This window comes from Calonectris borealis, chromosome 10 (genome assembly GCF_964195595.1).
Source record: "Calonectris borealis chromosome 10, bCalBor7.hap1.2, whole genome shotgun sequence".
Classification (NCBI taxonomy): Eukaryota; Metazoa; Chordata; class Aves; order Procellariiformes; family Procellariidae; genus Calonectris; species Calonectris borealis.
Genome location: NC_134321.1, coordinates 23,074,286 through 23,086,835, shown reverse-complemented (window position 1 = coordinate 23,086,835; position 12,550 = coordinate 23,074,286). Strand labels below are relative to the sequence as shown.

The following is a 12,550-nucleotide window of genomic DNA, read 5'->3' as shown; positions in this document are numbered from 1 at the left end:
AGGCAGAAGGTGATTCACTTTGCTCTGGGCAACAGAATTTTCCACTGTGCTAATTTCTCTTCCGTTTTAAAATATTCTATGGTGTTAGCTGTCGGGAACATCAACTGCTACTCCTACTTGTAGGTACACCTGGGCACCGTTCTGTAACCGAACTCAGTCTGCTGGATCACGGCACTCTTCCCATGCCCGAGCATCTCGTGGGACAAGGGACTAAGTTCATTTTTCCTTCTTTTCTCTTGGCTTGTGCCTTTAAAATCATCCAGACTTCTTTGAACTTGAAGAAAATAAAGCTAATGTCAGAGCATGTAATGAAGGGGGGAGGAAAAAATGTCAATTTTTGGTGCCTATTTCTACAGTAGATTCTGAAAATTAGATATTAGTACTGTTTGCTTTCTGGCATTAGACTTATGAAACTTTTACTAGCCATAACTTTTTCTACTGCCTCTAGCATAATATGCAAGTTGTCATTGGAAGTCATTCTAATAAGAAATTGGTCTTTTTTTTTTACTTTTTTTTTTCCCAGTCAAACTGGAAAGATTCTTTAGTTCCTAAAGAAATACCCTTGTCATTGATTTTGAGGAGGCAACTTTGGTGCTAGCTTGTTGTCACTTAAGTGCAAGAGTTTGCAAGTTCATGTTGATCACCTTTTTATTTGGGTCCCTGGTAAGATTATGACATGGAAAGGGTGTTTTGAAGCTTTGTTTTGCTCTGGAATCTCCTGCTTTGTATGTTTGGTTCCTGTTTTTGCAGAGCCTGCTGATGTACTTAAGGTTTCTGTAGCACTGAGGCTGGATTGTTTTGGAATGAGGAAGGAAAAGAATTGGGCAAATCATTGTATGGTTTCTTCTGGATTTTGTGTTATTTCATGAAATGCTGAGAGTATTATGTTTCTGTTTCTCTTCAGAGGAGGAAACCTTGTATGAATGACATTAATTTAAATTTGTTTGTTTAAAAAATGTTGGGGGGAAGGTGGGAGGGGCTTTGTTCCAGTTTTGATTGATAAAATTTTCTCACCTTGAGAAAAATATGCCCTTTAAGAGCTTCTGTAGCTTACTATATCTTATCCCTCATTTTTGCACAATTGAGAAATTCAGACAAGTGTGAGGTTTTAAATCTTTTAAATTACTTTTATTTGCAAACCTTAGCCCTTTCTGAGTAGTGCCTAATAAGCTTGGGGATTAGATTCCTAAACATATTTGCCTATGACCTTTTCAACTAAAGAGTGAAGAAAGGCTAAAAAAAAAAAAAGGTACAAGCTAATCTGCTTCTAGAATAATGTCAGAGGCCGGTGCTTTTCACTTGCAAATATGGAACATAAATCTTTGTTCTTGCGTGTTTACAGAAGGTCTTTATTTAGGGTTCAGAGAGTGTCAGCATATATTAATATTTCAATTATTGACTTCAACTGTTAACTGTTTTTTAACTTCTAGTAGATTTATTCTAAACCTAAGTAGACTGGTTTCTTTTTTAAATGTCTCCTGGTACGGAAAGTACAACAAGCCTTAGAAAAACTAACTGAAATACAAAGGGAGAGAATGCGTGAGAAGGTCTACCATTTTTAGACTATCTAGCTTATAAATGCTAACAGTAATTATGTCCTAACTGTTTGTATATTACTTTACAGGTCTGAAGGTGAAAGTTCAAGAAGCATCAGGTATGTGTACATTGTATTCTTTCTGTCTTGATGTCTTTGTTCTAAGAAAATACTTTATTTAAAAAGCGTAACTTTATTTAAAAGCATTAAATAGCAACAGATTTTTTTTAAAATGCGTTTTCTATTAGTTCTACTTAGCATGCCATTTGTATTTTAAATAAAGGATCTTCTTCCTTGGATAAATTCAGTAATAGATAACATGACATTTCCTGAACGCTTCTATCTCCAGTATGGCTTAAGACTCATATCTTAGTTTTGAGAATTGAAAAAAATCATTTATAGATCGTTTCCAGCGTTTTCAATCAAAATGCATACTAAATGGTCGTTTGTGCTGGCAAAGCCGTGAGCCAGCTGCTGTCAGTTTTTGGGGGCAACGTTTGTGTTGGGGAGAAGTCCCTGCACTTGTTCAGGCTTTCTTAGTAGTCTCCTCTTCTTCACTTGACAGTGAGACCCTTCATTGACTCATTATTGCAGTACTCATTATGCACTTGGAAGATTCAGATGATTTAGAGAATTTAAAGTAATTATCAGATACTTTACTCTTAACTTACTCATTTAGTATTTTATACTTGTTACCTCAAGAATATTTTTTAAACCTACCTCTTTGAAAGTGTGGCTGTGTGAGTCAAACTTCTGGAGCTTGTAAAAGTGCTCTGAACAGGACTGAAACTTTAAAATTACATACTTGAATCTGAATGTGTTCCACATTCATTAGACCATTGCAGTTAAGCAGATGCCTTGATTCTCAAGGAGCGTGACCATTGATAACCAAGGAGTGTGATCAATGATCACAAGGTCCAAAATATTGGCTGTGGGTTCACCGTAATACCCTGCAGCTTGTTTTGGGGATCGTCAGTCCTTTGCATCTAAAGGCCTTGTATTTTATTTCTTTAAAAAAAAACCAAAAAAGCCAGGATCTTCACTTGCAGAATTAAAAATCCATTTCTTACTCACAGGTATGCAGACTATCCACAAAAACGGGTGAATTGCAGAATAATCAATAATCTGATATCAGAAAAACCGAAGTCTGTAGGAAGTGAGCAAAGATCCTCTGAAATGCTTTTTTCTTACAACAGAAATCAAAGTCAGTGTGGTATTGACCTGAGTGCAGGGCTGTGCAGGGGAAGTTGGTAGCCTATTTTAATGTACAGCAACTGCATTGAACAAAATCACAAGCTGCTACAGTTAAGATTGCTGTAAGATGCCTGTACTTTATTCCTTGGGGTTTTTTTAACTCCCAGTAGGGTTGCCAATGTGCTGGCAAGCTGTGGAAGGACTAACGCTGATCAGCTATTGCAAACTAAAAATAAGTCCACTGGCATGTGAATTTACAGGACTATAATTGAGGTCACATTTCAACCTATAGCAGCCACTCTTGTTTTGACCTGCTGAGTCTCCTGTGAGATCTGGTTGCTCAGATGGGGGTGTGTGGCATCACTGCTGCTGATGCGCTCTGGCAAGAGTCGGGTTCACCTATGAGAGACCATATTTTGAGGTGTTTGAGTAGTGTATAGGCACTATACACTGAAAGCTAGTTACTTCAGATCTGCTTTGGGTGCTACCTAAAAACTAAATGTTAATAGAAGTCTAGCCCTTGCTCCTAGCACGCATCTTAATGAGCTAAGATTATTTCATTGCAGGGGGGTGTGTGTTATTTGGCTGATAGGCTAAGGGACTGGGCTGCAAGACTGATGGAAGAGTGTTAATATGTCTTGCCAGATAAATTCCACACCTCAAAGGAAGGGTCTGCTCAGACTTGGTGAGTCTATAGAAACTGGCAATACCGCACGGGGTGTATTTCTCCCGTATACAGGCTCCAGGGTTGTGGTGGTGAAAATCAACACCATGTGTTCTCTGCAGAAACCTGCAGGCGAGCAGCACGAGTCTTGGAGCGCTGATATAATCTTCTGTTTTGAGGCTGTTCACTGATTTAATTCTGTTATTCAGCATGAACTTGAGTTACTCCGACAGTTCCAGACTTTTATGATAGCCTAAAATTAGGCTACAGATGAACGCAGGATCAGGCAACCCAAGCAGAAGGCAGAGCCATACTCCTCCTGAAATGTTCTTTCAGTCCAGCTCTTCCATCCTGCCTCTTGACCTGCGTTTCTTCAGCGCAGAGGTGAAATGTCCCTGAGGATGTGCTTTTATGGTTCAGCCTGCCTAAAATCCTGGCCAGCTTTTGTCTTGGCTTGGGCAAAAGCTCACTTAGCTCTTTATCTATGTCTAGGTAGCTTCCTTACGTTGTGGTTAATTTGCCTCATACTGTTTTCCTTTATTTCTGGCAAAGGAAGATGAAGTATAATCATCTCAAATGAAATGATAAGGTCAGTCTAGGGGATAGTGCTTAAACTCTGAAGAGAAGAAATCATCATTCTGCTCACAAAAGTATCAGCAAATCAGTATGCTGACCTATGCCTGACTACTGACCACTATGCCGGTGCCTTCTGCCAAATTGTGCAGTTGGATTCGTGAAATGAAGTCTAGCAAGGAGCTGCAAGCGGGTGAGAAGCCAGGAATAAAATGTACTGTCTCAGCATTAACTGGACAGATATCATATTAGTGAAATTAGTTAAGGGCTTATGTTTGCGGTTAATAAGCAAAGGTATCGGTTAGGATTGTAGTGTTGACTCTCACTAGCACTTAAGATAAAAGGATTACTCTAAATAAATGCTGAGATGCAATCATTTATTTTTTACCTCCTTTCTGCCAGGAGACTGTTTTGAGGTCAGATGGATGATAGTTTGGCACGTGTTTCTTGGTCAGTAGAAACCTGTACCCTGTGATAGTTTAGTGGCTTGTTAAAAGAAGCAGTATCTTTCGCTCATGTTCGATGCTACATGGGTATGAGATGAACTGGTGCAGTAATAAACTTTTGTCTTTGCATTTCTAGCAGATGCAGAGAGAGACGCAGATGAGGCTATTGAACTCAGTGTGGGTCAGAGCTGATACACGGGAGTGACGTGGGCCTTGACTTGTGGCGTAGGTCTGCTCTGAACCAGACTCGTCCTTCTCTTTTCCCTCCTTGCATCCTGTCAAACCTGCACCGTTGTCATCCTCATGAAACTTCTTAATTCTTCCAGGAGGGTCTTCTTAGCAGTTGTCTCTGAGCAGTAAAGAGAAGAAGGGCAGGCAAATACACATAACTTGTGGGTTTTTTTGCTTGTTTTGTGCCTGTCCCCACCCCGAAGCTGTGATGTGCAGCTGGGTCTGGCAGGCCCAGGAGTCTGATGGCAAACGCGTCTGTACGCGTGGGATTGGGAAACCTTGGGCTCAGCTCAGTCTCCTGCAGTTGAGGGAATGCACTCAGACTCTTGACTGAGAGACTTCTTTTGGAACAGCTGGCTATTTTCATACTGGAATGGGATATCCAATACAAGCGATGTCCCAGAATCTTACAGTGTTGCTCAGTTGCAAAAGTTACTGCCTTGGTGGATTTGTTTTCAGTAGCTTTATAGCTTGTCGTGATGGTGAAAATTTATCCAAAAGCTGTTTTGAAGTGCTCTGAAATGCAGTAATGGCTGAATCTGACTATGCAGAGGTAAGGCTGATGCAGAAAAGCGATACGATTCTGGGTAACACACTGAAAAAAATTAAAAATCATCTTGATTTTTTTTCCTTGGCTTTCTCGTTGTGACAAAAAATAATAAATTATCCCATTGTTTGTACAAGCCCTTAAAATTCTTTCTGCTTATAATACTGTTGTATTGTAATAAACTCGCATTGGTTTCCTTCCGGTGTATGCCGTGTAATTTTCAGGCCTAGGTATTTGTTAAATCTATTAAAATTGATAAATTGCTTTGAACATTTTGCATTCTCAGATGTAATGAACACATACACAGTGAGCTATGAAATTGTCAGTGTGATGATCCTTTTTAATTAGCTGGCTTTGTTCACATGTTTTCAGTAGAAAATGCAATTTGTTTTACAAGCAATTTCAGTATTTAGTAGTATGACCTGACAGTTACAGATAAGAATGTATATATGTAGTATAATCTATCATATCAAAGTTTGCAAGAATAGCGTGTCTCAAGGTTTAGTAACTAGAAGATGTTCCTCTTACCTCTACTATGGGTTTAATGAACGCAAGGCCACAGAGTAGCTTCAAGCAGCGTGTAAGGTGCAGAGGGGCTCGGAAGATCAGCAAGCATCTCTGACTAGCAAACCTCTAAAACCTGCCCAGAAACAATACCTCTGCTCTGGCTTTCCTTCTTTTCCTGTTTTTATTCTTACAAGAGATTAACAGTAGCATGAATGGCTTAAAGACATAAGATTTAATTAACGATTTCCCTAGGTATTCCTTTGCTGCTTTTCTGCCAGTAAAATAGGTGAGATGAAGTACATTTGAGTTGAGCTACTCATGGCAGCGGCTCCGTGGTATTCCTGGTGTAATTCTTCACTGCAGCTGGCCCCTGGGTCAGCTGTCAGCAGCACGGAGCACCTCTCGGACCTCGTCCCAGCAGCCCTGTGCAGAACACGTCTTCAGTCAGACCGCTGGAGTTGACCTGTCCTCTTCAGGTTTTTTGGTCCTTCCCAGCTGTGTGCTTTTTAAAGGAGAAATGAAGTACAAAATGGGGTAAGCTATAAGTAACGATACTGCATAAAAGCAGGGGGTTCTCATGGCCCCTGAACTGAGAGGTGCCAAGACTATTACCAGAAAAGTGTGGAGTTCTGTGAACACCCACATAATTTAACAATATGCAAAGAAAGAGGGGAGAGCTTGGAGGATAGTTTAAAAAAAAAGAAAAAGAAAAAAAAAGGGGCAGTTGGAGTGCTAGCTGTGGAGCAAACATCAGCTGAATGATTTAGCTGAACCAAAAGACAAGTCTGAGACACTAATTCTTCTCAGTATGTAAATAGATGGAGGACATTGAAAGTTTTGTCTGTTGAGGATCATGCAAAAAGAGTAATTTCTTGTAAAGATGTACATTAGATTAAGTGGAAAAGTAATCGTCTAGTTTACTTTAGAGCAGGAGAGAACTGTAGGCTATCAGCCTGATTCTGTGCTGCGTAGAGGGTGGGAGGAATGGCTGTTAAACAGACCTTGACAAACGTCAGTAATTGAGCCGGAGGGAAGGCCTAGCAGGAAGCAACGTTTTGTTGGTTTTCTTTGTTTCATTTTACACCAGTAAAATCTATGTGAACGGTGTGACTCAGCCTCCTCTCTGATAACCTGCAAAGCACAGGTTTGGGGGAATTAAAGACAGGCAGGCCTGCCCAGCCCATTTTCAAGTTCAAATGTATTGCTTTGCAATCTGAATGACTCGGTGACTACATGTGAAGAGGGCCTCTTCTGGCTGGTTTTAGTCATTCCATAAAGGCTTTTCTACAGCTCTTAACCAGTCCTTAAAATGTGTAAAATCATCATTTGATACTAATTAAAAAAAAATTTAAAAATTCCCCCAATAGATTTCTACATAAATGTCAGGCTGACCCTTTACAGTAGAGTGGAATATGATGAGTTTCTTGATGTTAATTTAAATCGGTTTTATTACTGCTAACAGAAATAAAATATACGGAAACAGCTTCTAGTAGCTGAGATGGCTGTGGAGCTGCCAATGGCTGTAAAAGTACATAACTTTAGTCTGAATTTCAGAATGACAGTCTGAATTTCAGAATGACAATACATTCATCAAGTTGTCTGTGCCATCTTTAATAGTTAGCTCTACACTTGTGATGTTAAAAAAAAAAAAATTCCTAAAAATAGTACGAAACACCTACTTTTTACAGGATAAATGAGTGAAAACTAAAAAAAAAAAGGTAATTGTGAAATAAGATTGGGAGTACATATTCATATTTCTTAAAAATCTATCATCCTGTGCAATTTAGAATCACATGAAAAGTGTAACAGATAGGATTTTCTAGTAGGAGGTGGCATTGCTATGAAAGTCTTAGTATCGAGTGCTCAGCTCAGCACTCCATTTGTGGTTTCTGTTCTTGGTCATCTCCCTGCATAATATGGGCAATTTATCCCTTTTACCACACACCATATGCTCTCTGCGTACATACACTTAACAAGTATTTTGGAATCGACTGACTTCATTGGGATAACTACTTTCATTCAGCCCTTTGTGCTTCAGTTTTGGACTGCGAGTTCCTAGATGAAGGACAGCAGACACTTGCCCGTGTGCCCCAAGGCTACTGAGGAAGGAGATCTGCCACAGCAATCTTCCGGAAGAAAAGATGGTTGTGAATAGAGAAACACAGCATTGCCGGCTGGTGTCAGCGATGAGGGCCCCCGGCCCAGGAGTGCTGTCCAGGCAGCAGAGCTTCGTGCTGAACTGATGGGTGATGGAGGAGGGAACGGCGAGGTGAGGTGCCTGAGCCACGGGTCAGGGACGCAGTCTCAGCAGACTTTCTGATCTCAGTCCCAATGTCTTGCCCGCGGGACTCAAGTGTTTAGTTGTGCACTGTAACCACACTTCGGGAACCTGATGAGATTTAGAACAACGGAATGTTAAATTCTAGCTTTAGATAAAATTATGAAAGTACTGAAGGCTGGAGATGCAAGCAGTAGTGTGTGAGCGTTCTTAAAAGGTGGGTAATATTTTCTGCGTAGATCTTCTCTTTAGTAACACACATCTCTTGCTAACATCTTAGAATTAGATTAAGCTGCTGTTAATAAGCAACTGTAATTGTTTTTTCCAGATATTCTTGGAGCAGATGAAAACAAATTAGCCCTATATTATCTGTTTCTGAAATCTTGTGCCAGCATTCCTCTTTATATGCAACTAGAACGTCTGTTCTGCCCTTCTGACTGCTAGAGGAATATACGCTTGTCTACAACACTTAATACCAGACTGGATTTATTTTTCCCCCAAACTTTATATTAGGGTTATACCTTAGAAATTGTTTTATGAAACAATATGTGAAGGATTAGCAAGGCTTACTAAAATCAGTAATTGGTAGAATCCAAAGTGCTCAGCAGGTTTCTCATAACTTGTTTCTGCTAAGCTCTAGTGTTGCTTAGAACTCATCTGTAAAAGGCTCTTCAGGCCTGTTAATAGTTTAACTTTTTGACTATTTATAAATCTGGCAGGTAATTGAAAGACCTTTCTCAGATGCATAGCGACATCAGTGTTGTCTTGTACTGTTATCTGTTTGACCATTCAGAACTTAATTTGTAATTGGGAGAGGAACTGGAAGAAAAAAAAAAAATTTCAAAAAAAGCTGGTAAAAACAATGTAGTCCACTGACAAAGACTGTGGTAGATATTTGGGTGACAGTAAAAATAGGTAAACCCTCTGAATTATGCATACTAAACACCATTCACCATTTCACCGTTGGTGAAAGTTCTATTGAAATGAATTGATGGCAAAATTAAATATGTACTGTGGAGTGCTATGTGGCATGTATGGGATATGAATGCCTTTACGATACAAAGTGAATTTAAATTATATTAATGGTGAAAGAGTTCATGATTAAACAGGAATTTTTGCTCTCTGTTGCTTCAGTAAGGCTTGTCTCTGTAAGACATGGTAAGAAGGCAACAACTTGTGTGTCAAGCGGAATAATTTTCTTAGATGTTGCTCTTTCTCTGCACAACCACTTTAACTTCGGTGACACGGGCTGATGGTTGATGGCAGCCTTTCCCCATCAGCCTTCTGAGGAGAGTCACAGGTTTCTTTGACAAGGCAAATGGACAAATGGAGGTTCGGATGGTTGCAACACACTTGCCAAGTCGGAAGAGGAGAAAGTGATGCTGCTTCATGCAGCCAGGTTAGCTCGAGTTTTGCATCACTGTTTTTAGTGCACTAATATATCTGAAACCACCCCGTGGCCTACACCCTCTACCCTGCTCCTCTTGGTATACTGTGAGCGGATTTCATTGGAGATTTTGAATGGTTACAGAGAGCAGAACCATACGTTTGCTTTAGTTGACAGGGAGTTATTATTTGAGCTCTGTTATACTGTTCTCACAAATTTTTCACTTCATGGTCTTTTTACTCTTAAGTGGAATGAACTCCTGGTAGCAAAGCTTTTTCTTCAAGTGTTATTGCATTCAGTATAACAAAATGACTTGGCAGTGTCAGGAGCGGTGTTTCAGGCACTTGATTTTCAGGAAAGGGCTTATGGAAATGGATTGTAAACTGCAACTAGACCTTCGAGATTTCCTGGTGATACTGATTTTTTTTGAGTACCCAATTTGACGTGTTTTAAAACTTTCTGATTTTCAAAGCAGGTTGAGTGTATACCTCAACAAGTGTATACCTCAACAATTGGTCTAAGTGTTTCAAATTACAGATCTGACTTGCCAAGCAGAGTTACTAACACATTTCAAAAAAAACCGTGCCAGTCCAGTATTGATAGTTGATCAGAGTGACGGTTTAGCATCGAGCAGCTACAATAGTAAAATTTCAGAAAGTTAACAGTGTTAATGTAAGTGAGAAGCATACACCTTATTTCATAAACCTTCTATTGTTTTTACATATCCTCTGTTGGAAGAAGAAAAACGAGAGCAATACTGTGGGGTTTTGAGGCAGTTTAGTTAAGAAGCGAGTTAACCGAGTTCTAGTGCTCAGGCAATACAGCCAAAATTGTATTATTGCCTCAAAGTATGTGTAACTGCATGACAGCGCTAGCTAGTAGGAGGAGGATGGTTGAGGGGACCTCTTTAACCTGACAGTCTTCAAAAGAAGTCCACGATTCTGTGCTTCACGTAGTAAGCTTTTTATTTTTCTGGATTGCTTTTCAACATGTTGAAGAATCTTTAGGCCTATCGTAATGTTTCATGACTCAAAAGCTTCGGGTACTGCAAATGATTCGAAGCATCACAGCCATGACACCTGTGTTTTGTAGACAAAATGTTCTGCATGGACTAAGCCAACTGTTTTTACCCCCCTTAATACTGTTTTTGTAGACTGAATTGGCAAGGAAATACAATGGCATTGTACTGATAGGTGAATTAAAGGGAAAAAGGCTGAATTTTCTTTGCAATAGTTGTGTAAACACAGGTAGGTGTGTGTTTGCAATTTAATGAAATTTTTGCTTCAGGTAATGTATTATACTAATATTTTGACTTCTGAATTATAGAGATTCCAATTTTCTACTGAAAAGTAAAATCAAGTCTTGCTAAAAATCAGATACCATCCAGGTGGATAAACCAGCATATGCAAGCATTTTGTCTAAAATTATTTCCACTGGAAATAGAGAGCTGTAATTTATGTAAGTTTCTAAGTGCTGATTGTGCTCGATAGAATTCTCTTGACAGGCTGGCAGTTGTTGAATTTGCAATCTTGAAAAGACAAAGCTTTGTAAGTGGTTTCACATTAATTCAGTGCAGCTAATTTTTATTCCCAATTCTTGAAGGAGTTGTTCACAAGTAGTCCCATTGGTTACTATGTAAGATAAGGCTTGCTTAATGAGCAACATGTGTGCACAACTTAATTCAGTAACTTGAGTGCTTGTAGTGCCACAGGATTTCTCTTTTGTGTAGATAAAGTAGTTTAAATTTCCTTCATGATTTTGCCATTCCGTGGTTTATTCCAAGTTGCTTTTGTTCTTTTCTTTTAGAATTCACATGAAAAGCTGGCTGGATCTAGGGGATAGAATATGAGTGTAAAGAAGAAAAGAACATAGAGTATCTTACACTTCCTATGTGCTTCATGTTGTTCTTCAAGGGCTTTGGTTAAAGTTGGTTCTGTAGCATCTGCTAAACAGCTCATAATTACCTGGTTGAATTCTTGTTCCTATGCCCTCACTCTAGTCAAGACAAGCAGGCGTGGCGTGCATTTTGAGTAGAATTTAGCACATCTGTTTGCTGGGACAATGAGAATCACCTCTAAATGAACTAGTGTTTTAGCAAGATCCTGCTATGCAGCTTATACTAAATGAAGTTGTTTTCTGGCTTCTCTTGGGGCCTGCTTTTCAGAAGGACGTGGAATGTGCTGTACCCTTGCGGCACAAAGCTCTCCCTGGCCTGCAGCGTGGCTGAGAGGTGTGCGCGGGCTCGGTTGTACAACTCGCTCTGAGGGATGTCATTTTTAGAACCCGGAGTTGTGGCACAGCGAGGCCAACAGAACCTCCCTTCTGCTGCTGTTGCAGGAGTTCCAGAGGAGGAGAGGGTATGACCTGAAGTTGGCTTGTGGCATGAACTTAAACCAGTTTGGGCTGGTTGTTTTTTTAATGGAGATGTGATTATATTCAGATATACCCGTGAGGACAGGAATAAAATCTGACTTTAGGAACAGAATTAACTGGCGTACTTTTCTGTCCGGAACACTGAAAATAGTCTACGCTAACTATTGGAAATCCATGTGTATGTGCAAACTGACGGGATCATGAGGGGGAGGCAATGCGTTCTTTAATGATTTGCCTCTATGCACTGGTGAAAGAAATATCTGCTTCCTTGCACGTAATCTGTTTCTTTCAAAAGAATTCATATACTAGGCACTTATAGGATTTTAAACCAAAGGTACCTTTGGTTCAGATGCAGTGCAGCAATTTTTATGTAGTAGTCTGAACATTGACAACTTAAAATCAAATAAAAGAGAGAACTTTCATAGTTTTTCTTTCTGATCTCATGGCTTTACGCAAGTAGTCATGGTTCAACTAATTCTACGAAATAGGAAAATATACAGCAAAAAATAGCTGTGTAAAAATCTATTGATAACTTCAAAGGCCCTTTTTGCTTTTTTAATCTGTATTCTAGGTAGTTTTATGTCTCAGTGTAATTCAAGAATGATCCTTGGAATAGAACTTAACCATGATTTTGATATCTGGTTCCTAATCTGAGCTGTTTTAATGCTTTTGGCAGTATCCCAGTAAGTGCAATTGTAAGTAAATGGAAGATGGAGTAAGCAAACTATGTATTGGAGAAACTGAGAACAGAATAGTATGTTAATAAAAACATAGAGACAAAAAGAACATTTTAGGTTGTCACAGTAAAGAAGAAAA

At 39.4% G+C, this 12,550-nt stretch overlaps 1 protein-coding gene across 1 annotated transcript in view; it reads left to right on the top strand.

Moving 5' to 3' along the window:
• The window catches only part of LOC142086392 (IQ motif and SEC7 domain-containing protein 3-like), a 172,772-nt gene that overhangs the window by 73,739 nt on the left and 86,483 nt on the right, over window positions 1-12,550 (top strand). Inside the window, exon 2 of the mRNA XM_075159423.1 lies at window positions 1,625-1,654. Within this exon, the coding sequence (XP_075015524.1) occupies window positions 1,625-1,654 (30 nt within the window). The remainder of the gene's footprint in view (window positions 1-1,624; window positions 1,655-12,550) is intronic.